Below are 27660 nucleotides of genomic sequence, written 5' to 3'. Positions count from 1 at the left end.
ACAGCTCTGAGTCAAGGATCATCTTAATTTGCTAATATCTTTGTATTCCTTTACCTACTAAATTACTTTTTGGGGATAAAATCTGTAAATTGTTCACACTTTGTTGATCACCATCTCAAATTATAGTGAATGAAATTATACCTAGATAATTCCGATGATCAGAAAGGACACATACTGCAAACTATATTCTAATGAAAATAAATGATAAAAGGTGAAACTGCAAAATTCATCAACATTGCATACGGTTCCACTGTGGAGCATAGAATAAGATGGAAAACAGTGTTCAAAGTAAACAAAAAGTGTATTTCAACATTAAAATCCTATTCCATTGCCACAATATGAAAGAAGAACATTGGACCCTACTTGTTGCCCCAACCCCAGAGTCCCTTGACAAAGCCAGTGAGGCCAGCAGGGTTTCCTTTCTTGCCAGCATTGTCTACTTTGTCCTCTAGGTTTGGGTACTTGATGAGGTTGAGGGCCAAGTCGAAGAACAGAGGTTTACATGGGACAGGCTGCATGTCAGGAGGCAGCTTCACCACATTGGGCTGCTTGGTAGCCAAAGCAGGGTCTTCACGGTACTCGTCCAGCCTGTCAATGAGCGGAATCTGGGAACAAAGATGTAATTGAGTACCTTTACCCATACTTAGCTGAGATGGAATAAGAAAAATAAATGGTTTAAGGGAGAATTCCCATAAATACAGTTGATGATAGAGGGAAGGAGATTGGGAGAATACTTCGATTTTGGATAGATGAGGTGGCGGGGGGGGGGGGGGATTAAATGAGTAAGAATGCTGACGGTGGAGAGATAGAAGATAGGGAACCCTATAGGATGCTAATACATAACAACCGGAACATGAGGGGATGTGTATATTGTGATCCACTTGGTACTAAAAGATTCAATGCCACTTTGTTTTGCATTTTTCATAAGATGATACCATCTTGGACCATGGTTCATTCATTAGTTGATAAATTTAATGTGAAACAAGTACCTATGGAATATATTAATAGACTCACATGAATAAGGTCCAGCAGTGAATGGTTATGTTGTGACTGTGTGCTTCTACTAAAATGTATTAATTATTAACTAAGTATTGATCAATGTTATATGATAAATAATCTGTTCAAGTAACATTGAGTGTTACATGAAAAATATTTTCTTATGTGAGGGAGAATATCATGGTTCATGGTTGATACCTGCACACACTAATGTTATTGTATATCTAACATATATGGTACAGTAGACTAGTGATGGGCGATACGGGTCAATGTATCGATACTGCGTATCGATACGTATCGGAACATGGTGTATCGATACGTGTATTGTATCGTATCCTCATGTATCGATTTTTATCTGTATCGGATAAAATATCGTATCGTATTGTTTATTTATAATTTATATAAAAAAATTAAATATCTCAAATATACAAGCTGCATAGACAAATACTATGTTACTTACAAGCTTGTAAAGAGGGTTATAATAGGTTATTAAAAACTTATTATATTATAAGACCTTCCTGTGTCTTTTTATTTGTATCAAACATACATACATAACCTCCAAATTCCGGTAAACCCTCAAATTGGAAAACATTTTGTTATTGTTTTTCTAGTTTTTACACAGGGATAATTAATTGGACCAAAACGTACTAATAATGATAGTGGGTATGCCACTTGCACATTAAATAGTATAATATCATGACCGCCTTTAACTACAGGCCGCGGTCTGGTATAATTGGCAACATCGCAAGTGGTGTTGTTCAGTGACAGACGTCCCATAAGATAACATGGCAGACAGGTGACATCAGCTCATTAATTCGCACTTTATTGATTTAATTTTTAATTTATGAACATAAATTTATTAAAATATTGAAAATAAAACATACATAATTGAAAATTGAAACAATATGAATTAAAATCTATATCTGTACATTTTTAAGTGGAGTCAATATTGTCATAGTCCAGTAATCTTACGTAAATACACAAATACCATTAGTTGTTTCCAAAAAAATCAGCTGTTACAACACCACTTGCGACGTTGCCAGTTCGAAGGCCGCGGCCTGGAGTTAAAGGCGGCCGTGATAATATGGACAATGAAGGTCCCCACTTCCATTAATGGTGGCCCTAGTTTTGAGGTTATTTGCAAAACATAGCTGAAAATACATGTTTTATCAGTGTTTTTGAAGATTAGGGTAAAATATTAAATTTCCAATACTTCTTTTGAGGGGAGGAAGATGGGAAGACAAATTTCTTACTATAAAAATAAGATTTATATTAATAAATAAGCAATACGATATTCGATACGATATTGGCTATAGGTGTATCGATACGGGCATATCGATACACTCCCACGTATCGATACAAAATATCGATATTTTGCGGTCCTTGTATCGATATCTGTATCGATACGTATCGATACGCACATCACTACAGTAGACTCCCTCTTATCCGGTCTCCTCGGGACCGAGGCCAGTCCGGATAACGGTTTTTCCGGTTAAACCGACGCCTCAAAATCTTGTTAAAACGGACCGTTTAAATGCATACTCTATACAGTATTTGACTTAAATTTAGGAGAGGATTGTATTTAGACACGTAATCACTGGTCTCAAATCTTTCCCGTGAGAACAGTCGTTTCAGTACCGCCCACTTCCTACCGATCTAGTCCGGTTAAACCGATGTGCTGATAAAAATTATCCTGATAAAGTGATGTCACTTCTACAGATTGTAGTCCGGTTAAAAGGTGTTCGGATAAGAGGGAGTCAACTGTATTGAAATTCACACATAAGTTACCATCAATTCTGGTGAAGAACACACTTTAATGCCATAATCAATTGGTCTTTCCCCATGCAGCAATTTTTAAAGCTGGTATGGAGTTCCTCCCTCAAACACAGTAGACAACAACCAAACATTATGAAAATCTTTAAAACCCAAACACATCCTGGGCTGGGGGATACAATTCTACTGAGGTAAACTTCACTTTGAAAGGACAGGGATGGCAGCACTGTACCTTCTTCTTGGCCTTGCTGGTGACTGCCTGTGAAGGTGTGTCGCTAGAGTCATCCTCCAACACAGCGTGGGCCAGACTGCTGTAGCGAGCTCCGTCCACTTCTTCTATCAGCTGGGTCAGTGCCACCTTCATCTCTGGCACCTGTAATATCATTCAACCTTTCATTACACAAAATACAATCAACATTGAGTTGAGAGTGAGTGAATGATAAATGCCACTTCTTGTAATAGTAGGAATTTGTCGAGGTTATTTTGGATTGGATAATCAATGCTCTAAAGCCAGCTTACTGTATTTTTACTTTTTCCCAGTGATTCCATAGGCGGGATTATTATCCTGAAAACGGGAGATTGAGAGCATGAGCGGGATGAAAACGGGATTTTCTGCTATGACGTCTGTTTTTATTTTATATGCTTAATTTTAGCGAACAACTAACACCAATTTTGATCAAATTACTATGGAAAAATATAATAGCAATGTTTCACAATATAACATTTAGAATTAATAAAAAATCTTGCAGGATAAAACGGGATTTATCATGATTCAAAAGTGGGATTTCTGGATCCAGTGAGCGGGATTATTTCTTTGGTTGTGTGGAAACACTGCTTTCTCCCCCTATAACATAGTATATGGGGAAAGTATTGTTTTCGAGTTTTGAGTGGAGATAAATGTTTTGGGCGCCCTGAGCCCATAAAAGTAATTTTCGAAGAAGTCATGTCTGTGTGTGTGTGGATGTGTACAGAGCTATAATAGACCACACCTGTAGGCTAATTTTGATGAAATTTGCTACCATGGTACCTCCAGGAGTTTTTTTCATGTTTTTAAGTTTTGATTTTTTATGGTGATTTTCCCATAAAACAACAACAAAAAACAGATTTTTTTAAATGGCCCAAACGATTTTCAAATATAATAGCCTATGTTAGTCCTAAAAATTCTGAACAAAATGTTAAAAATCCCATTTCCGTAAGAATTACTCTTCAAAAGTTATTGCAATTTAGTTATTCTATTTTTCCCATAAAATATAAAAAAATCTAATTAAAAAAAGCCGGTTTTGATTAAAATTAATGTTTTAATGTCCTTATAATTCCAAACAAAATAATGCAACCCCCCATTCCTGGAACAATTACAGGTCAAAAGTTAACCGCTTTCTCATGTTTAAGGTTGTTTGCAAACTAATGGGAGTAAGTATGTGTCAGATTGCTGATACCGTTTATTTTATATTCCTTTAATCAAAAGAATGAATTAGAAACAAAACCATAAGCTACTCAAATAATTTGCAGACCTGAGACTGGGCCTTGCTAGCGTAGCTCTCAGCCCGTTGGTACATAGCTCCAGCCTCCCTCCAGCGGCGCAACCCAGCAAGTACCTCTGCAATGTAGAAACACCTGACCAACATAGAACACATGTTACAGTCACACTAATTGTTGCAAAATATCTGGAACAAAGAGGCCTTCAGTTATTACATTGAAAAACACAATTTTCTGTTCTTAGAAAGGACTTTTCTGGAATTTAAACTCAGAGAGGTAATTTCCAGCTTTAATATTGTGTAATATCTATGAATCAAGGCTACAAGGAAACATAATATAAATTTGCTTAGTAATTTGTCAAGACTACAGTTTTCAAGTATTGAATCACGAGTTAAATTTAAAGCACTTTTGAAACGTTTTGTTGTTATTTTGAAAGCGCTCACGGTTTAAATTTTCATAACCGGCCAGTAAGTAGAGCTTATGTTTCATTGAGAATCAGAATTACCTACTTCACTAAAGCTGACCTTACATTACCATGTCAAACTTGGAGGATATTACATTTCAGTGTTACTAAGTTTTCAAATTTTTAAAAAGAGAGTTTGAAATGTTTGAATATCATATCGTTGAGGTTGGAACGTTGGCAAACCTGAATGCTTTGTAAGCCAGTGTCTTGGCCTCCACCTCGCGTTGGTACTCCTGGTCCTCCTCCAGGCCGGGCAACTGCTGCAGTTCCAGCAAATGTTGCAGAATGATCTCGTACAGTCTGGTCAAGTCCTGCGGCTTAGTCTTGCGTCCCTCCGTCTGCAACAAAACAAGCTTTAGCTTCTGTTACTTCAACTATGAATAGAATTATTATGTCCTTAGAATCTATGAAAGGATCTTCTACAGTCATATTTACAATAATTTGGATTTAAACTGGCCCACTTCAAAAAAAGCCCCTTGTGTATTGTAGGGTAGATAGTATGACTGTGTCTTACTACTTCATGTGTCTTATTCATTAAATTGAAAACATACTACTGTACATATTCACTACAATTCTCAGAATAGCTTTAAAGCATCTTTACTCAATTCTACAGACAACATAATTTAAGATCTATCACACACCTAAGTATGCGTACTATCAACCCAATTGGGGTGAAATCGTAAACGTCTCCAGGATCGTGACAAGTGAATATTTTATAGTACAAATCCTACACTCATCTCCATTCATACTTGGCTTAAAATACCTACTATGTATGGTCGACATTTCATCGAACAGTATTAACAATCTTTACAAACTCTTTCAGTGAGAAAGAGCTTGGTTTGGCTTGTACATAAATTTGCACAAACCTCTTATATAAATGACTCCACCTGCACTTGGACAGAAAATTATTTCTCGCATAACTGATCTACTGGGCCGACTGTTAATCCTGAGACTTAAAATCCTTATAATTTTCCACTCTCACCTCAGACTTGTCAGCAAGTGCAGCCTTAGCAGCCTCCACCATGAGGTTGGTCCTCTGGATGGTCCTGTGTACCCGAATATGAGTCAGGTAGGAGACCAACAGTTGCATCGGAGTCACTGGTCCACCACTGCGACTCTTGCTGGCCTGTAACAACCAATCTCACAATAACACTCTGCACAAAGGAGAGAACTATGGAAGTACAGCAGAACTGTACCACCAATTATCCGAAATGCTTACAGAAAGAATTTTTAAAACAGTAATAAGAATCATTAAACCTCTCCTGCCTTTGTGGGCACATCATCATTGTCTCCTGCAGTCATGAAAAATCAAAACCCTCCTCCGTGATTGTGTGATTTATCAATTACAAAATCTTCACAAACATTTACCACAAATCAAATCAAATATGCTTTATTCATAAAGTACAGTGTTGTACATTGAATGGTGTCAACTAAATCTATCTTAAATTAATAATTTACAGATTTGCATATCTTGGATCATTATCTAAATCAAAAACCAAGAGCCAGGAAATGAAAATAATCAAAACTGAATCAATTATGTACTAACGCTAAGAGGGGAGGTGGAAAAATACTCTTCCAGGGAATAGAATGCTTTCTCTACTAAATATAGTTTTAGTTTTCTCATGAAATTCTTCCTGCTTTGTTCATTTCTGATTTCATTAGGAAGATGCTTAAAAAATTTTAATCCTATATAGGATTGTTTTTTTTTCATAGAATTTTAATTTACGTTTACTTGAAATAAGGAATTTTTTATGCCGAGTGTTGTATGGGTGATAATTTGTCTCAGAGGTGCTCAAGCAGTTTTTTACTAGAATAATTGTGTCGTAAATATATTGGCCATATACCGTTAAAATTTTCAGTTCTTTGAATTTGTTTTTGGTTGTTTCATTGTGTTCTAATTTCAAAATTATTCTTATTGCTGGGTCATTCTCAGAAAAGTAACCATTTTCATGTAACCAGGTTAAATTCCATATTTTCAACTTATATTTTAATTTTTTTTTATGTTATCAACAAATAAAATCCACCAGTTATTTACATAAAACATAAACATTTGAAAAAAAATAATTTTTTTTCCAAATAATCCATTGCACAGCGTATGACATGTCAACTCCGTGTTCCGTAATCAACTAGACTTTTTGGTTAGTGCATTGATTTTCCATAAAACTGGAAATATCCAAATCAAAATAAAATCAGTTTTAAGTACTGAATAGTATAATAATCTAAGAAACAATTACTGGTTATCTTCGAATTCACATTGATATAAGTAAAAAAAATACAAAGTTTGTAACTGAAAAATTTGTCAACTCCGTGCATTTTGATAAAACATTTGAAAATCCCGCCTTTTGTTCTTCTTTTCACTATTAGAGGTAAGATGTCCAAAAAGGAGGGAAACCTTTGTCTAGTAGCCATCTTTACCTGAGTGAGATTGTGCTATTTTATAGTAAGTTGGGCCAGTTACAAGTTGAAAAGGAATTGTGTCCTGCATCACCTGTAAACTCCGTGTGTAAAATACTGAAGTAAGTATAAACATTTTTTATTTAACTTGATATGGTATTATTATTATTTAGTGTTTGAGCCTTTCCAAGAGTGTTGGTGGAAACATAACCTCAAAATTGCAGATTTGGAATAGGTTTATAGCCATTTTGTCAACTCCGTGCATGGTTCAATTTGTCAACTCCGTGTTTTCATTATGTGCACGGAGTTGACAAATTTGCACGGAGTTGATGAGGACAGGCTTCAAAGGACAATTTGTATTGATGATTAATTTGTATTTATTTTAGAATGTGTAGTTTTATTAACTGTACCTACAACACTCTTACAAAATACTAAATGACATTTTTTCTTGGTTTATAAAATTCAATTCTTTTTCACTTTCACGCTAAGGTTACAATAGAATATTGTGGAACATATTTTATTTTAGATCATTTTCATGGCACTTTCAATCTTAATCAAACTGAAAATCCTTGCAGAGGCAAAACAAGATCAATTAAAATTTCTAAACAAAGTTAGTCTTAATTAATTTGATCAGTTTTATTAAAAAGTTTTTTTAAGATTAAGAAAAGTGTTTATTGCAGGATTGAAATGGCCAAAGAAAGAGAAAACCCATCTAGTCAAAGTAATAAGGGAAGGAAAAAATTAAGTGAAGCAGAGAAGAGAAAGAAAAACAAAGAAAGAATGAGAATGGCAAGAGAGGCGAAGAGAAATGATCCTCAGGCTTACGAAGAAATGAAAGTTAGAGAAAGGGAGAGGTATCATAGAAGAGTCCAGGCTGGGAAAATAAAAAAAATCAAAGATATGCCTAAACGTGAACAGCGAGTTGTGAGGAAGAAATGGCGAGAAAGCACAAAAAAATGTCGGGAATCCAGAAGGGTTCAAGAAGAAGCAGAAAGGCGTTTGAGGGAAGACTCTCCTCCAGCAAGCCCTGATTTTCAAAATGTACCTGTTCAGGACGACAGTCATCAAAAAGAGAGTGGAAAGAAGAGAGCTAGGAAAAATAGAAGAGATTCAAAGAACAAAATCAAAACATTGGAAGAAAAACTGAAAAAATTGAAGACTAAATGCAATCGATATAAGGTTATGTTGCACAGGCAAAAAAAATTGGCTACAGATACACCCAGAAAAGTAGTGAAAGAAATGTTAAGAGGTAGTACTGTGACACCAGAGGTAAGAAAAGCATTGCTTTTTGGAGAAGTCATTAAAAAACAGGTTCGTGAAAACTATTTGTCAAGGAAATCTCTCGCAGAAAAACATCAAGTTGTATGTTCCATGTCAGGAGAGATTGTTAAAAAATATAGATGCACAACTTATCTGTCCACTATTTTGGCAAGGCGACAAAGGAACAAGAAGAGAATAGAACAAAGCAAACGAAAAGTAAATAATATGCAGCTACGCAAACGAGTTCAAGAGTTTTTGTTACAAGATGAAAATAGCCGCCAAGGAGCTGGGAAAAAAGAGTGCATTACCCGAAATAAAGAGAAAAAACAAAAAAGGTACATGAATGATACAATACTGGGACTTTTCCGTAAATTTAAACAAGAAAATCCAGAAGCTAAAATTGAATACACTACATTTTGTAGGTTCCGGCCTTTCTGGGTTGTGAAACCAAAGAGGCGTGAAACATGTTTATGCACCCAGCATGAGAATATGGAGCTGATAGTTGGAAAGCTTCATCAATTGAAAATAATTTCAGAAGCTTCTTCAAATGATTTAATTAAAAGCACTTGCTGTGAAGATCAAAGTGAAAAGTGCCTTATCAGACAATGCATTGAATGCAAAGACAAAACTATTATTTACAAACTTGACGAAACAGATGAAAATGATGATACTTGGTATGAAAAATGGATTGTAAAAAAAGAACTGGTTGTTATAAAAGGTAAAGAAAAATTATGTCAAAAAACTAAAAAGGAAGTGGTTCGATGCACTAAGAAGCAGTTGTTAAACGTACTATTGGAATCCATTGACAAGTTCAAACTCCATGTAAATAATATTGTACATCAGTACAAAACAATTGACAAAATAAAGAAACACCTCCGAGAAGATGAAGTTCTAGTCCACATGGACTTTTCAGAGAATTATCAGACAAAATATCACTCTGAAGTACAGTCAGCCCATTTTGGTGGATCCAAAGATCAACTGAGTTTGCATACAGTAGTTAGCTACTACCGTCCAGCTGGTAGTGACACTGTCAAGACACTATCGTCATGCACAGTTACTGAAAATCTTCGTCATGATGCTGTAGCTATTTGTGTTCATCTAGACCCTGTGTTTAAAATGATTAAACAATTTGTCCCTGATTTAAAGTTTGCCCACTTTCTGAGTGACAGCCCATCAACCCAATACCGTAACCGTAATATGTTTTTCTTAATTGGGACCTATTTGGCAAAACAGCTAGGTGTTGATCGATTGATGTGGCATTATTCAGAAAGTGGGCATGGTAAAGGTGCTCCTGACGGGGTGGGAGGGTGCTTGAAAAGGACAGCAGATAGCCTGGTCAACCAGTCTAAAGACATAACCAACTGTCAGAGCTTTATCGACAATTTGGAGCAGCATTGCCCAAATATAAAACTGATGAAAATTGATGTGGAGCAAATGGATGTCATTGACAAGATAATTCCAGATAAACAAACTTTCCCCCCTGTGAAAGGAACCATGAGCATTCACCAGATCACTTGGTTCAAACAAGAAGCGCAAGTACTTCAGGCAAGGAAGTTGTCTTGTCTGAAAAAACATTGCAAAAACCAGAAATGTAAACACTATCATGTTGCCACTGTGCACATTCCAAAAGAATGTATCCTTTCTTACTTAAATAACTTTACTTTAACTGTTTTTACTCCATATGTATTTTGTGTATATAAGCTGGGGTGTCATCAAGTTGTGTGCAAGTCTGTGTATCTTCGCAAGAAACTTAACGAGATTTACAGTTTGTACAAAACTAGATGATCGGTAATGTTTAATGTTTTACTGAACCATTTTTATACATTTTATTAATCCTTGACTAATTTTAATAGCCATTTTTACTGACTTAATTCACCTTATAAGATTAATTTTGACATCACTTTGTAAAACATTTGCTGCGTACAAAAACCTGTTTGCTAGCAATTTAAATAATGTACTTTTACAAAATATCAGTACGTATAAATAAAAGAAATTATTAGTAATGTAATTAAGTTAGAATAACTAACTATGATTAAAGACTCTCCTAAGTTTTGGTTTTTGTTGATAACGATTTTCAATTTTATGTCAATAATCTTGTTATTTCCTTAACAAATAAACCAGCATCCAAAAAAACAAGTGATCCAAAAAAACCAAGGAAACAGCTGCACTACAAAGATGTATACACTTCTGATGAAATGAGTGACGAGGAACCCCCTACCCTGGGTGATGACCTTCCTACCATAGGGAAAAATGACATTGTCATTGGTGACTGGGTGGCAGTCGTTTATGATGACTTGTGGTACCCAGGTAAGATCTTTCAATAAATAATCAATAATGATGATAAAACTTATATAATCAATAATTTTATACTAAGCTTAACTGACTTTAAATGTATGATGCTCTTTTGAAATAAATGTGACTCTTGAATTACAATAACCTAGTTAAACTAATTGGCTATTTTCAGGCATAATTGAGCGTAAGATGGACGAAAATGTGGAAATAACATTCATGAAAAGAAATGGAAAAGTTCTGCATTGGCCTTCCACACCAGATAAGCAAACAGTGGCCATCCACACCATTTTGTGCAAAATACTTGAACCGCCACTGCCTACTTCTAGTAGGCAATTTAAGCTACCATCTCAGGAATTTCAAAGAATTGATCAAACCTTTAACAATGTTTTTTAGTTACAAAATTAACTAGTATTTTTACTTTTGTTACTAATAAATGTGTGCAGAATGGAATTTATGGTTGTTAATTTGTTTATCCCCAGGTCCAAGTTTTAATTCCTTGTAAAATTAGTCTTGCAACAGGTATTTAAAAAAAATAATCATTATCTAAGGTTATATTGCTGTCAATATGAGAATATTACTTCCTTAATAAACATAACTAATAAAGTAATTATTCCTGATATCCTAAATGTGAAAATAAAGTAAGTGATTATGATTTGTTATAATGTGAAGTAGTGTTAACCACTATTTGTGTCAACTCCGTGCGCACAGTGTCACCTCCGTTCAATTCAAATTTTATTTTCATTAATATTTACCAAATAAATTTTTTTGCTGTGTAACCACTATTTTTCCAGGTATCCTAGGCATATACAAAACACATAAAAAGTATAATATAGTTAGTTTTGACAATTTTGTTTGGAATGTTTTTAACAAGTGAAAATGGTTACTTTTCCGAGAATGACCCATTTTTTGAAGTTTAAGTATCCTATCCAAATTTGCTATTGTAGTTGAACCATAAAGGCACAAACCGTATGATAAATGCGAATGGACATTAGCATAATATATGTTTTTTAATGTTTTATGGTTACAAAAATAAGACATTCTAGAGAGTGAATATAGTCCTGAACATAATTTTGAAAGGAGTTTATCAAACATGTTCATCCCAGTTTAAATTTTGGTCCACAGTTAGACCTAGAAACTGTGTACTGTGTTTATGTTCAATTTCTTCTGCATTATACATGATATTTGGTTTAATTAACTTTTTATTTTGATTTGTTTAAAAAGTTAAAAAATTAGTTTTTTTAGGATTAAGCTTCAATTTATTTTGCTCTAGAAAGTTTCCAATGTTTTCCAATTCAACAAAACTTAAAATTTCAACTTGTTGCACTGACTCAGCCGATACTTTGAGATTTGTATCGTCTGCATAAAAACAAAGATTATTCTGAGGTAAACATGAGAGTGCACTACCAGCATCATTTATATAACATAAAAACAACAGGGGGCCAAGGATTGACCCCTGGGGTACACCACATTTAACCCTTTCACAAATTTCGGTAAAAATCCAACCATCTAAATTTTTGTTTATTGGAATTTGGTACGGTCCTAATTGATTTGTATGTTTGGAGTTCTAGGTTCTACTGTATGACAATAGAAGAAAGTTGAAAGTTAATTGGTCTTTTAAAACGCCAAAGTGGAAAGTTTCTAGGTACAATAAGACTTTAACATTTAACGTAAAGCTCATGATGAAACATAGGCCCTTGTTCCCCTGTTACATCACTACTTGTACAGTAGTTAATTATTTGACACACCAAGTGCCGCTAAAATGATCAAAACATAATGGGTCACGCTAGTATTACCGGATCATTCTTGACTTCTTCCTTGGCGGCTGCGAGAGCGTCCTTGCAATCCATCAGATGGCGCTCTAGCTGCTCAATACGCTCCGTAGCAGACGATGTACCAGTCAAACTGATAACATCACAATAGTGTCAATTTATCATCAGAGTGTGTAGGAACAATAGAGTTGTGTAAAAGAGCAAAATTCACATAAATTAATTTCAGAAACTAGTAAAAGAGATGAAAATCACAGATTCCTTAGCCTGTACACTGTGGCCCACCAAACGGCAGGCGTAGTCCCGGTGCGGCGCAGCGTCGAGTGAACCCGTTTGGCTTTCAAATATTTTGGTCTGGCAATATTTGACAAATGATATTTGATATTTAGTAAATGACATGCGGTGATGTGCTGTGTTACGACGAGAGTCGACATAGTTTGCTGGAGCACTCACAGATAGCAGCACTGACAGGAACTAGCCGGTCCCACTGTATTGCCAATTCGAGGGAGAAAGACGGGACAACAAACCGATTTCTAAGCTTGCCAGAAGGGGATATTACGGGGAAATTTACTACTGACCTATACCACAATAAAGCACCCATTCCTAGCTGAACGCAAACATAAAAAATACCCGCTTTTCCCGGTATGCTGCTACACAGAAATTGAATGGAAAGTAAGTGATGCCGGCACTCACCGGTGAGCGTTTAGCGTGGCAGAAAGGTGAGTGGTCCGCAGCGAACGTGTTAAGCTTGTAAGTACTCATCTGACATTCAGCAAGGGCTCAGTACACTACACGTGATCACAATTTGGCGATTAGATTAAGCTATATTACTGTGTATATGCATTCATACAACAAAACACAACAGGATATATTTTTTTGAGAAGATAAGTGTGACAGCTTTGCTAATCACTAAATACAGGTTGTTCTTTAGCTAGGAACATTAGCCCAATCAGTGATCAAGGATAGGTGGGTCCAGTTTGGATTCTTAGGCATTTAATTTAGATAGGTAGGTAGGCCTACTTGAATTAGCTATTTGGGTATTAAGAGCACAAAATACGTCATTGTCGCTCTAGAACTGTAGATGGCAGCACGAAGCTTCATCTGAGTGAGTTTAGGTAATTTTAATTTTTTTTAAGGTTTTTTTGTTTGCTTCCTGGTTGTTAACTAACGTACCGGATCCGCAGCTGTGGTTGGTGTAGAAACGACAACTGTGAAAATAAGCTGATTTAGCTAAATCATTCCCAACCTAGAGTGGCACTATTTTGCACACTGTGTACAGGTGTGGCAATGTGATCAATTCCATGCAGTGGTAGGAGAAGTATTTTTTTTTTAAACCCTACTAAAAGTGTTATTGGTGGCTTGGGTGCTACTTAGCCTCTCTGACACAATATTGAATAAGGTGTTTTCCAATTCAATTTATTAATATATTACATGGTTACACATTAACTATCTAGTTACATAGGGTACAAACTTTACCTGGCATCTAGTGCTCTGTCAGCCAGCAGGAACAGTCTGACTCTCTCTGGCTTGACAGGGAATGTGCGGCCGCGCCATGTAGTCTCGCTCAGCGCCTCGGACTTACGTTCCTTAGTCTGTGCCATGAGAGTCTGAAAAGAAAACAACACGGTGAACTACTACTGTCTATGTATAGGCCTACAGTAAAACAAAAAACAGTTATACACTTGAGTCCCGCTAATCCGAACACGGTTAATCCGAACGTCCGCTTAATCCGAACACGTTCCCGATATTAATTTTAATAAATTTGCACTATATAAAATACAATGGGAAAGGTAAAACATCTTGAAATGAAGTATAAACAGAGTAATCAATTAAGGAATACAATGGTTTGTTTATTACGTAAAGTTTAAATTTACAAATCGTAATAAAAAACAAATAAAACAAAGAATTATTTTGTAAGAAATATTGCACATACCGTACTGAAAAATTAACTTTGGTTAGGCCTACTTGTTATTGGACATGAAGTCCCGCATTGTCATTTGCTGCAGTTTAGTAAGTCTGTTTTTTGCCGCGTAGTTCCGCCATTTTCTCATGAACATCACGTCTGCAGGCGTGGCAGTAGACTGTTGTTCTAAGTAGCGAAGGGCAAGGTCAAGCGCTGCAGCTGCCTCATTGTGAGTCACTTTCTCCTCTCCTCCCCCGACCCTGGCTCGTCATCACTACCCTCCCCCTCGTCTCCCTGAACATGATCTTGCGTCACTGCTGCTACGATGTCATCGTCAGTCAGAGTCTCTGCACTAGTACCGTCTGCCGCCATCCATTCATCCACGTCCTCTTCTTCCGCGTTTTCACAACCGGGAATGTTTCGAATCATTGGTAATAAGTTAACTGGGTCATTTTCGGTAGGGGTTTCTTCGAAATCTAACGATTTCCACAACTTTTTCCACGATTTTCTTATCGCCCCAGTTGTCACATTTTCCCAAGATTCAGCTGCCCAATACACAACATCCTTTACGTTCGTTTGTTTAATTTTTTGAACCAAGGGAATTGTATCATCTTCAATTAGGGACTTTAAAAAGTGTTTGCGATACTTAAGCTTCAGAGCCTGCAAAACCCTCTGGTCCATTGGTTGCAATAATGGCGTCACATTTGGAGGTAAAAAGGCTGCCTTTATTTCGCCACATGTTAGTTCGTCGACATCTGGGTGGGACAGTGCATTATCTAGCAAAAGAATAGCACGTGGGGGAATGTCATTTTCTTGGCTAAACCGTTTAACAGATGGTATGAATTGGTCATGGAACCATTCTTTAAACAGTTTCCCGTCCATCCAGCCTCTCTTCTGGTTCCTGTAATACACTGGAAGTGACTTCATGTTTATATGCTTGAAGGCTCGAGGCTTAGCAGCTTTGCCTATCATCATAAGAGGAAGCTTATGGTTACCAGCAGCATTGGAACAAGCCATAATGGTTACTCGGTCCTTACACATTTTAAAACCAGGAGCACGACTTTCTGATTTAGAGGCCAAGCTTTTAGTTGGCAGTGCTCTAAAATTTAGGCCGGTTTCGTCGGCGTTATATATCTGTTGGGGGGAATAATTTCCTTCGCTTATTAAATTGTCAAATGAAGCAAGGTATTCCTGCGCTGCAGCCTGATCTGAGGAAAGTTGTTCACCGGTGACAGTTAGCTGCCGAATACCATGACGTTTTTTCCACCGGTCAAACCAACCGGTGCTGGCTGTGAAGGAACTGTCGCCATTTAACAGATTGTTCAACTGAATTGCCTTTTCTTGAACGATAGGTCCACTTAAAGGGGTTCCCCTTTCCCTTTCTTGCGAGAACCACAGAAAAAGCGCTTCGTCAACTTTATCATACAGCGACTGTCGCGCCGTTTGCCGATTTTCAAGGGTTACCTCTGAAGACGTTGTGCAATATTGTTGAAGTTTCGCACGGTTTTTTTTCCAGTCGCAAATTGTAGCTTTGCCAACGTTCAGCTCTTTCGCTAGTTTAGTCACACTTTCACCATTATCCAAACGTTTTAAAGTTTCCAGCTTATCTTTAAGAGTCAAAGTGTTATGTTTACGTTTGTTAGACATTGCACTTATCACACTAAAAACCCGTACACACGCAAATCCAAAGGTGACTGACCGCACTACGTAAACAAAAGCAGACTAGATCAAGGTGTTGTTGTGTTGCGATTCTGACAATTAAGCTAGGTGTATTGGTGAGGGGAGGGGGGCAGAACGGGGCAGACGTGTAGGCTACTGTGTACAGTCTCGGTAAGCAGTGCGTGCAGACGTACAGTCCGCACGCATTATCGTCACATCATACACGTCTGCCCACCCGTTCATATCGCTCTACGCTAGTTGATTGTTGACACGCTAGATATTGCACAACTGATGCGCTTATTTAAGTTTAACTGTTGTTTTTTTAATTTTGTTGTAGTAAATGGACTATTAAAATTGGTTTTTGTGTATTGCTCGTTCATATTACGACACTACGACCCCTTAAAATTGCTTCCATCTTGATTATTTACGTTATTTCGGCTAATCCGAACAATCAGCTAATCCGAACGGGGTTCGGTCCCAATTAGTTCGGATTAGCCGGACTGCACTGTACTTGGAATTTGAAAAATATTGTGAGAAAATTGATTATTTTGAATCTAACAGTTTTGTCTTAGCTTTACTACTATCTAAGATCTAACCAGCATTTTAAAGGGAGCCTTCAATAGTTTCAAACTTAGGGTCAAATCAGCAATGATAAGATCACTAAGATAGCATGAGTTTAACAATGGACACCATACTACAAAATTTGACTATGGTAGAGTAAAATTAGAGCCACGCTAAAAATATTTAAATAAAGGACAATTTTTGCAAAAAAATCCATTGATATTAGGTCTCGTTTGTACAAACAATAAACCACAAGAGCAATCTTAACTACAAAGGAGTTAGTTGGCAAATACTTATTTTCTGGCAGTAATAATTTACATCAATATATGCTGATTTACAAATATTAATACAGTATAGCCTCAAAAACCCTGCATAGGACTCAAAGGCAGCTGAGTATGTGAAAGTGCTCGGTTATTGAGAATAACAGGTTTTTAAAAAATTCTCAAAGTAAATTTTTTTAATACATCTCAGAAGACAGGAAATTTCAATTTAACAAAAATGAACAGAACAAACAATCACAAAAGTGTCAGAATTATCCAAAATGTTGACTTATTGAGAACTAGGTTTGTGAGACTTAAATGTAAATCATAAATCTCTTATACAAAACACTCAAAAGTTTCAGAGTGAAATATCTAGTAGCCTCTTCCGTAAGTTAAATAAGTTACTACAAATAATCCATCATTCTCAAACAGTATTACGACATCACATACTTGTAAGATCAGATTTCTCTTTGAAGGTATGGTAACTAATTTAAGTTTAGCTTTTACTTACATCCAAGTTATCTAGCAGATCGCCGTGTGCATGAGAGCGCAGAGACAGTAGGTCGTCCATGGCCGCTGCATCACCTATGTTGTAAGCGCAGTAACGCAGACTAGGCGCAAGCTCGTCACATCGCTGCTTGTAGACAGGTTGGTCCTCCTCACTCAGAGCAGAGATCAGCTTTTCATAAACCATTCTGCAGAAAAAATAATTTGATGCGTTTGATAAACAAACATCAAAAACTAAAATAGGGTTTACCTTCGTCAATGCAGTTAAAATGTTGGTGTAACTACGTTATGGCCGCTAATTCAGTCGAGATTTTGTAGTCTGACGATGGCATTGTAAGGCCGAAACGGCCGTAACGTAGTTACACCAGCATTTGAGCTGCATTGACAAAGGTAAAGCCTATTTTACTTATTATAAAGCTCAGAGGCTAAAACATGGATTTAAAAACATCAAAAGTAGAATGGGAATGTTATCTTCCAAGTTACCTTTTAAATACTTCTCCTTTGAGAAAGTAAACATTTAATTATTTAATAGCATCGGATATATTTTACTAACTTTAAATATACATTTGTGCTGTTGAAAGAACAATATTTTTTATGGTAGGATTAACAGAACAATATTATGAAATCTTTGAAAACTAACTTGGCTTTGTTGAGATTTTCCATGGCTGGTTTCCACATCTGCAGTTCAAAGTGGAGAGAACCGTGGATCCATGCAACATAGGCCTGAGCTTCAAGCTTTGTGCGAGCATCACACTTTTCAGACTGAAACGTCAACATTTTTTAATAAATAGTTAACTTTAGGTTCCATTCATATAATTATATCATTTTGAGAATATTCTTGACTTATTATTAACAAAATACATTTTTATTCATTTTATTCACATGAAGATAGAGAGAGATTTGAAAATATTCGTTATTACATTACAGTTATCATCTTTGTATGCTGTTTTAAGTCATTTTAGGCCTAGCTCGTTCAGCAGAAGCTAAGGGCCGGTACACACACACCAACATGGATGCATATGAGTACGACTGTTCATGTCGTGCTGGCATACGACAAAGTCGTGTTACCTCACGACAGTTGTCGTATCAGTATACATGCAACATAGGCCTGAGCTTCAAGCTTTGTGCGAGCATCACACTTTTCAGACTGAAACGTCAACATTTTTTAATAAATAGTTAACTTTAGGTTCCATTCATATAATTATATCATTTTGAGAATATTCTTGACTTATTATTAACAAAATACATTTTTATTCATTTTATTCACATGAAGATAGAGAGAGATTTGAAAATATTCGTTATTACATTACAGTTATCATCTTTGTATGCTGTTTTAAGTCATTTTAGGCCTAGCTCGTTCAGCAGAAGCTAAGGGCCGGTACACACACACCAACATGGATGCATATGAGTACGACTGTTCATGTCGTGCTGGCATACGACAAAGTCGTGTTACCTCACGACAGTTGTCGTATCAGTATACGACTCAGCTAACACAACAGCGAACTCTACTGGCTTTAGGACTACTCATTTGTGAGGATGTCGCAGGAGAAGAGGTCCTCCTTCTCCTTCTCTTGTTAAGGAGAAAATGTCGACGTAGAAGAAGAAGTATCCAAACAGGTCCTTTTTTACTGGAGAGAAGGACGAAAGGACTGTTTAGTGTATAGTTTGACCTTTCTTCTGCACAGAGATCTCCATTCCAACAACAGTCTGCTGTACCTCAGATTCATTCACGGCTTGTTCATCTACGACACTATCCATCACACCGACATTCCTCTGCCAGATTGCAATGCAGACTGGCGGGGCAGGGTCTGAGTTTCCCAGCGTGGCGCCCTGTAGTCGTATCCCGAGACGCACTAGTGTGTATACAACGACGCGACAGCCGTATAACGCCATGTCCCGCTACGACTCAAAACAGTCGTGAGCCCATACAACACGACTTGCCTGTCGGACCCCCAGTCGGTGTAGGGTGCGACTCGAAATTTGTCGTCCACGACTTTGGCACCTCCACGACTGCTGTCGCACTAGTGTGTACACCCCCATGCGACTTCCATTGCCTACTTTGTTTCTCTACTTGTCGTGCAGATATACGATTTCTTGAGTCGTACAGGGGCACGACAAAAGTCGGTGTGTGTGTACCGGCAATAAGTGTTGTTTGCAGACATCAGGCGCAAAAGGCACACCTTATTGCACTCGGAATTGAAATATAATAGGTACTGTAATATAATATAGCTTAACCCTATTATCTTTGGGAATTGAAAAAGATTCCGAGGACAGAGACAGATAAAGCACTGCGTTCCTGAGGTCAAGTACCGATCGGGGTATAAATCACCATGGAAGTAAGTAAGTAGGTATTAGGCCTATCTGGTTGAAACGTTGTTTTAATCTTACCATTTATATCCCTGCTGCAATTAGAGAAAGCATAGCATGATGAACATGGAATAATGGCCCTAAGGCTAATGATTCAACAATTGACACTCTAGAAGAAGAACAATTACTGCTGGTCTCGCAAGAATGGTTGTTTTTAGATGACGTTCAGTAATCAAGCATTTTTAATAATTTCAGAGAGCCAAAGTCTCAAACATGTCTGATTTGTTAGGGACTACTGCAAATTTGATTTTAACATTGAACAGCTATAGATCCCTCCAAGTGTCCATAGTTTAGGCCTTATAATGTCCACCTATTTTTGGCGCATTTGCAAGGTTTTATTAAAACGGATCTGAGAAGCTTAAAACAATGTTAATTCTAATGTTCTATATACCATTTTGTTTGGAAAATCATGGGCTTCAATATCATACATAAAACATAAAGAATATTTGTTTCAAAAAAATTTTTTAGGTAAAAAAAATTATTTTGGAAAAATCAAAAAAAAAAATAAGTTTGCGCTCAATGAAATTGTATAAATTATAGGCCTATAAATATTTGAAAATAGCCACTTTGTTCTAAATTTTATGAGGATTACAAATATATAATAATATAAGGAAGTAGATTTGCAAATAAATAAGTTATGGGCAAAAAACAGATTTCAGTACATAGCGTTTAGCTAAGAATGCATAGCCTAACCATAGCTAGGAATCTGGCTGATAATTTACATCAATATCACTACCTACTTCTTCAGGATCATCAACCAGCACTTCAAAACCACTTAAATCTTCTTATAATGCACCACGTATATCACTACTTTTGATTTTTAACACTAAAACAATGAAAAACATAATAAAACACATCAGTCATCGGTCCGAGGTTAACTAACCTGTTTACTAATATGCACGTCAGCTGTCTGCTACAATTACGATCGGCTCAGAGAACAAACAGCGCTTAGAGACAGACCTTTAGAAAGCTTAGAATCTAATGAAAAGAACGATACCTAACTCGATCCAGTTCAATCCGATTCAGTCAGTCATAGAGCCTTCGCCGTAAACGATGTTCGTGCGTCTAAAAATAGACGCGTGACACTACACAAAGAGTGTCGTGCGTCTACTTTTAGACGCGTGACCCTCGGAGGGATAGGGTAAACTTTAACCTGTAGAAAGCCATCCTTGAGGTAGTGCATTGTGCATGTTAATCATTTTACAACTTTGATCTCTGATAGTTGATGAAGCCTTATGATATAATTAGTTATTACAGTCATATTAATTAGTTAGGCTACATTAGTTATTTTGGCGTTTGGCAAAATGCAGTAAACACACACCTCGCAGAGTTTCTGCAGCTGCAGTGCGTAGATGGTAGCCTTGCGAAGTCTCTGAACCAGGTGGAAGCGTTTCCTCGGCTCAGTGTTGGCCTCCTGACGCAGCTGCATGGCGTGACTCCAGGCTCGCTCAGACAACATCAGTGGGATCAGCAGGTACCTAGCAAAAGCACAACCAGTTTACTTAAGTAATATAACATAGGATAGATTATATCTATAAACATTCATTATAATTAGTTTTTTTATTGAGAGGAGCGAAGCAAAGCTCTTTGAGATCCGACTTCAATGCAAACTTTCTAACACTTAATCTCAATAATGGCTGAACATATATTAGCCAAACTTACTAAGGTTTTTTTGACAAATGTTTGGAAGGTTTAGACAAAACCTTAACCAATTTAATTTTTAAATAATGCCTATATTTAATTTAAAAGCAACTCAAAGTTTTCAATTTTAACATTGGCCTTATGGGTTGCCATGATGGTTAGAAAATAACAACGTAAATGTAAACAAAACCAAATCATAGCAAATGTTAAAATCAAGCCACAACCTAAACACAGTACCTACAAAGGAAAAAAATCTGGACGATGACCACTGATCAAATAATACAGAGAAAGTCTTAAGTTTACATTTACGTCACAATTTGGAAACGAACACAGATTTGGCTACAGTATTTTACAGATTTGATTTACGTAGCTAAATAAGGTTATAATAAATAAATAACATTTATCTTACGTTATTGGGAATTAAAACAATTACATGAATCTGCAGTTTTAAATAAATAGGTAGGCCTAAATATTCTCAAATCAATATTTTTATCTAAATACAAGAAAATACCTAATTTGCATAGGAGTGTCATATTAAGGAAGGTTTCAGAATACATTCTTAAAAACTGCCTGATATTTGTAGAAAATTAAGACAAGCAAGAAACGCCCAAAACGCACAGACAAACAACTACATTCAGCAATGTTTTAAGATGAATGTAGAACACTTGCTTGAAAACAATGCTTTTTATAATAATGTTAAATGTACAAAATTTAAGAAAACAAGGTATGGGGACAACTATTTGTGCAATTATCTCAATGCAGACAAGTTTTTAAACAGTTACTTCCGCTATTTGTATGGATACATGTAGGATTATTTCTGACTGAATTGCAAAATCTGGCCAAGATTGAGAAAATGGTTTAGGTTCAAGGTCGCGTTCAACCAGAACTGTGGGTTTACCGAATGGCATTAGCAAGCAACACAGGAAAAATACTGATACAAAGCATGAGTATGTAATGTTCACATATTTACTTATGAAACTTGTTATATATGTTGATAGTTCTGAGACAAAGTGATAAGTTAATTTGATGAAATAGTTGTATTATATCTATAAACGATGTTTTTATTTATTGCTTTATTTAAAAAAAACTATGAAAGCTCAACTGGCTTTCACTGCTATGAAAACAAACCTAGTTATTATATCCCATACCTTTCATCCTTCACCTTCTCCTCAGTAACATCTCGCCGTTTAAAATGCCTTTTGTCTCCCTGGGGGATTTTCAAAACTTTCCTTAGTCTCCGGATCTTCCGTGTACAGTATCCCCTGGAACCAATTAAGAATGTTCAATGAAAGTGAAGAACATAGATGTTAAATATGGCACAAGAAGAGGTTTTAAACTGATTTTTGTGATTATACTTTTGTGTATACTTAAATTCAGGAAACCAACTAATGAAAATAAAAGCAACACTCACCTGTAACGCTGGTAGTCACTATGGCGAAGACCATGCTGTTGTTGAGCATCCTTGATCACTTTTAAAACTGCAGATTGCATTAAGAATAATATTCTAAAATATTGTGTTAAGTTAGGTATGGCCTACCGGTAACTTATAAAACAATTACGGTAATTATTAACAGAAATAATAACTGAAATACGTTATGTGGGGTGGGTACAAAACAAACAAAGCTGTTGATATAACTTTGCACGTTGTATTAATGTTGAAATAAGATGCAAATTAGGCTACAGTTGCATACAGTTCCCGCAGAACAATCGAATGAATGTATCGAACTATATGGTATCGTAATCAATCTATCAATTATTTCATTCGATTGTTCTGCGGGACACGTATGGAACTGTAGGTTAATCTAACTAACCAAATTAAATTATCAATATCTATATTTATTGTTAAGTTTTGTTTTAAGAAGAAACTCAAAGAAGCTGAGAGCTAACTGAACATTTTGAGCTATTTTTAAACACTTTTGAACTCCCTTTTTAAACATTGTGATGTGGTTGGTGTACAGAATTAAAATCCTTTTACAGTAGAGTCCCGCAAACTCGGCACTCGATAACCCGGCAGTCTGGATAACTCGGCCATCATCTGGCTCAGAAAATTAGTGATTTTTTGAGTCCGAGTTAAACATGGACTCAAGCCAGCTCAAGTCAAATCATTCTCAGCTCGTACAAATGATTTGTTTTACTATATCTGGTGACTTAATACTGACTTATTGTAATATAAATATAAATAAAAGAGGTAGTTAATTAGCTTACCAATTGTATTGTTCTTATTTTTAACCCTAGTTCCCGATAACCTGGCATTTCACAAACTCGGCACCCTTCCAGTCCACATTACGCCGAGTTTGCGGGACTCTACTGTACCATCAATAAAAATGAATTATTTGCAGAGGCGATGAATTATTTGTTATTTAACTTGAGTGAATTGAACCTTTGTTCAGTTGATTTTCAACATTATACCGGTAATTATTTAGTATAGGTGCCTCCAAAGGAATTTTTAATTTTGATGTCTAACATTGTAGTTTTTTACCTCCCGAATCCAAATATACTATTATTTTTCACCGCTGATAAATATTTCTCAAGATAAGTTATCGCCTAGGTAAATATTTCTCAAAAATATACAACATTAGGCTACAATAAACAAGGTAGGACGGATGACATTTACAAGTGGAATGAACTGTGGATGAAGTAAGCCAACAGCTGATTGTTTTAGCGAATTTCCCTATAGGGAAGTAGCTATTACCGTAGGTGGCACGGTAAGACCTAGGCCCGGGACCAATTTACTTTTTCTTTTTGATGTCCCCAGAGGCCAAAAGCACTATTCGTTCAAATTTTTATATATGTATATATAGCCTATAGATTTATATATATATAGCCTATAGATTTATATATATATACGTCTGTGAACGCGATAACTTGAGTAATATTTGTCCGATTTTGATGAAATTTGGTTTTGGTGTAATGCGGGATAAACTTGAATGAGTTCACGAACCAGCATGATCGGACCATGGGAACAGTGTTTTACGGAGGCTTTTATGGGGTAAAAATGTTTTTTCTCATTTTTGACCCTCAAAACACAAAATTTCTCAATTTCCCTCTAGACCTTGTTAAAGAGCTTAAAAAAAAAATAATTAAGTATATCAAAGTGTTTTTGTACGGTTATTGGTAACAGAGAATCTTCCAAAAATTGTAAATTTAAAATTCCCATGTTATTCTTATGAAGAATATTGTAAAATGATGTAGTTTGCTTGTTTATTGATATATTTGGATTAAACTTAGCCAATTTATTTATTTTATACTAAGCTATTAATATTTTACTAAAAAACTCACTTAATTAGTTTCCTTGTAGCAGCAAACCTAGGTACTCGTTTAACTTAACGTTATTTAAATAGATTTGATCGAAAATCAGTCCAGACAAATGGAAATTCGCTTAGTCGGCAGGTATGCTGTGGCGGGGGTATTTAGTCATAGTCAAGCTAATGGAAGTGACAACTTTATTAGCTAACTATGATTCTGCAATTTGAAAATCACCTGATGAAGTTACACTTTTCACTTTCTAAGACCAATAAGTTAACACATTTAATGTAGGCTAATTTATTATTGTTCAGTATTTTATTTTTATTAATGATTTATATTTCGCCATTTAGAAATTACATAATAAAATGGTGCTAAGTAATCTAACATAACTTAACCAAACCAAACCTCTAGAACAATAGCAAACTCTTTTTGATGTCAGAAAAGGCATGTCAGGGTGGTTGACCGTGCTTTATGGAATTTGTGACTGCATTAAGTCCTTTAAAGGTAGGTTTAGATTAAGTTAGGTGTGTTAAAGTTTAGGTTATAATGAATCGAGTTGTTAGTTTTATATCACCTGCAGACTGTTTTTGTAAAATTAAAATCCTGAGAAAAACACTTTAAATTACTATTATAAAAATGCAAGCAACCATTTTTGATCGACCAAGTTACTCTCTTCACTTAACCTGAACTTGTCACGGCGTAGCAGACTAGCACTTAGCGGCACAATATGAGTATTTTTGTTTTGTGTTCTAGTTGTGTAGTGAAGTAAAATGATGACACTGGCCTAAGTTATTGCCGATGACAAAATCAGAGTAAATTAATACTTAAAGTTCAAATGTTGTTTCTTCCAGTTGCTTGCCATTTGGTTGAAAACAGTCAGCTGTAAAACTTAGGCTTAGTTAACCCACAGTTCATTCCGCTTGTAAATGTCATCCGTCCTAACTTGTTTATTGTAATTTTGTATTTTTGTACAGCAATAGGCCTATATTGAGAAATATTCATCAGCTGTTGTGGCGAAATATTCTTTAATGGTATATTTGGATTCAGGGGGTAAAAAACTATAAAGTATGGTTTAAAAAAATTAAAAATTTGTTTGGAGTGACTTCGGGCCCAAGGCAGCGATGTCTTGGGTTCGGATGCTGGTCAGCGCCACAAACATTTTATCAGTAACTTACAGTTTTCACCTTTAGTACTGTACCTGCTCACCCCTTGCTTTGCTGTATACGTTCGACGCACAGATCTGTAGTCTATGTGGACGGGCAAATGCAAGGTTAAAAGAGGCCGCCAATCTCTTTTTAAAAAAAATCCCCTAACCTAAATTAGGCAAGTTTTAAGTTTGAAATGATTTGAACACAGTAAAGTCTATAGTGACACAATTAGTTTCAATGGTTTAAACTCATAGTAAGAATAGTCTAAAGTCTAATAACTTAGGCCTAACTTAATTTTATACTATTATGGCCAATAGCTAGGAAATCTTAAACATAACCTTAACATAAGGGTTGGTCAAAGGATACTTTCGAGCGTAATAAATGCCGTCGAACCTGATTCTGGAGTCTCCGTTTGTTTTGTTTGCTCTTCACCGTCGTACATAACTTCTACCATGTTTTATTGAGAGTATGGATTAACTTAAAAATGATAATAAACTCCCAAAACTATATTCTTCTTCTAGCAGAAGCGGACGCTAAAACGAAAAACCGAAAAACGACTAAACGAGTGACAGTGCCAGATTGACAGACAGATTCAAGAGTTCAGTCAGGCTAGGGCTAAGGAGGGTTTAATATGTTCAGGTTGGTTATGGGAAATCGCCGACGTGTGTTGGCATTGGCAGCTGTCAAATTCGTATGGCTGTGGGATGGGATGTTAGCTAGATTTCATGTTACCCGTTCGTTCAGCACACTGTATTATGTTTCTATTACGAAGGGATTACTGCGTTGCTGATGTAAATTTTTATTAAAAGTCAGACAAAGTATTAGCATAGACTAACAAACACAAGTAGACTTCTCATCCCATTGTAAATTTTGAAGCACGTTTTTCGTGTCTAGTTCATGTACGGTGACACTGGGCGCTATTGTCGATGAAATTTTGTTTCTATTATTTTAGGGTTAATTTCTTGATTTGTGCTTTACTGTTTGGTTATATAACTAGGGGACAAGTTATTGTTTATGATTAGATCGTATTATTTGGTTAAACGAGGTTTTAAATGGCTGTAATAACGGGAAACAAATTGTAAACAAAACACGACCTCTACAGAAAAACGGACAGAACTAACAATAAAATTGGCTTCAGCTGTTCCATAAGGATGGGAAATCTACTAAGGGAGTATGTTTTATCTATGGTATTAGTATGAAATATTAATGGACAAGTAACGTTTTTTTACAACAACAACAACAAGGCCCCCGTTGACCCAGGTTAGGGGGTAGGGAGAATAGCCAAAGGATGAGGTATACTTTATACTTTCTTATGAAATGGTGACCATACGAATGTAGGTATTTTAAGCCAAGTATGAATGGAGATAAGTGTATGATAAGTAGTGTGATCTTGTTGCATAGACTAACCAACCACAAGTAGACTTCTCATCCCATTGTAAATTTTGAAGCTCGTTTTTCGTGTCTAGTCCATGTCCGGTGACACTGGGCATTAGTGTCAACAAAGTTTTGTTTATATTATTCCAGGGTTAATTTCATGATTTGTGTTTTACTGTTTGGTTATATATATAACTAGGGTACGAATTATTGTTAACTAGCAGAGTACCCGTCCTTCGTACGGGGTTGGCTTATTAGTATAAAATGCTTATTGCACTTATACTCAAGCTTTGCGTATGCAATGGGGGAGGACATATTTAAAAAAATTTGCTTCATTAAATTTACGGTATACTTAAGTATTGCACATCTACCATAGCCATACCGTACTTCACCTAAATAACAGAGAAAAAAAATATTAAAAATTTGCAAAATATCACAAATTATTCATGAAATTAAAAACATAAACATAACTGTAAAGAGTCCAACTTTGACACTTCTCGCATTGCATATCACAGTTTTTTTTGTTGCTGCTTAGTTCAAATAGTGAATGGCACAAATTAACTGGTTTCAATAT

General features: G+C 36.0%; 2 protein-coding genes across 2 annotated transcripts; one reads left to right on the top strand and one right to left on the bottom strand.

Moving 5' to 3' along the window:
• Positions 1 to 282: 282 nt before the first annotated feature.
• LOC128986030 (signal recognition particle subunit SRP68) lies at positions 283 to 26281 on the bottom strand. Its single transcript, XM_054406115.1, has 13 exons — positions 26079 to 26281; positions 22730 to 22796; positions 22467 to 22580; positions 20999 to 21155; positions 17951 to 18072; positions 17315 to 17498; positions 13897 to 14027; positions 12448 to 12556; positions 5691 to 5834; positions 4892 to 5046; positions 4281 to 4383; positions 3002 to 3142; positions 283 to 605 (listed from the first exon to the last, which is right to left on the bottom strand). The coding sequence occupies exons 1-13, from the start codon at positions 26164 to 26166 to the stop codon at positions 360 to 362; spliced, it is 1761 nt and encodes a 586-aa protein (XP_054262090.1). The 5' UTR covers positions 26167 to 26281; the 3' UTR covers positions 283 to 359.
• On the top strand, positions 9342 to 11071 carry LOC128986031 (uncharacterized). Its single transcript, XM_054406116.1, has 3 exons — positions 9342 to 9995; positions 10484 to 10669; positions 10827 to 11071. The coding sequence occupies exons 1-3, from the start codon at positions 9479 to 9481 to the stop codon at positions 11045 to 11047; spliced, it is 924 nt and encodes a 307-aa protein (XP_054262091.1). The 5' UTR covers positions 9342 to 9478; the 3' UTR covers positions 11048 to 11071.
• Positions 26282 to 27660: the final 1379 nt, after the last annotated feature.

This window comes from Macrosteles quadrilineatus, unplaced genomic scaffold, assembly GCF_028750875.1.
Source record: "Macrosteles quadrilineatus isolate MER2022 unplaced genomic scaffold, UCM_ALF_1.0 Scaffold_2__2_contigs__length_208266976, whole genome shotgun sequence".
NCBI lineage: Eukaryota > Metazoa > Arthropoda > Insecta > Hemiptera > Cicadellidae > Macrosteles > Macrosteles quadrilineatus.
This window is presented reverse-complemented; position numbering and strand designations above follow the sequence as displayed.

What these genes read in the sequence shown, in the direction of transcription:
- LOC128986031 (XM_054406116.1), top strand. Translation starts at nt 9,479, where the DNA reads ATGATTAAACAATTTGTCCCTGATTTAAAGTTTGCCCACTTTCTGAGT. An exon ending in TGTGCACATTCCAAAAGAAT is followed by an intron (nt 9,996 to 10,483) that starts GTATCCTTTCTT and finishes CAAATAAACCAG; the next exon opens with CATCCAAAAAAACAAGTGAT. An exon ending in TGATGACTTGTGGTACCCAG is followed by an intron (nt 10,670 to 10,826) that starts GTAAGATCTTTC and finishes GGCTATTTTCAG; the next exon opens with GCATAATTGAGCGTAAGATG.
- LOC128986030 (XM_054406115.1), bottom strand. Translation starts at nt 26,166, where the DNA reads ATGGTAGAAGTTATGTACGACGGTGAAGAGCAAACAAAACAAACGGAG. An exon ending in AGTGACTACCAGCGTTACAG is followed by an intron (nt 22,581 to 22,729) that starts GTGAGTGTTGCT and finishes AATTGGTTCCAG; the next exon opens with GGGATACTGTACACGGAAGA. An exon ending in GAGAAGGTGAAGGATGAAAG is followed by an intron (nt 21,156 to 22,466) that starts GTATGGGATATA and finishes TGCTTTTGCTAG; the next exon opens with GTACCTGCTGATCCCACTGA.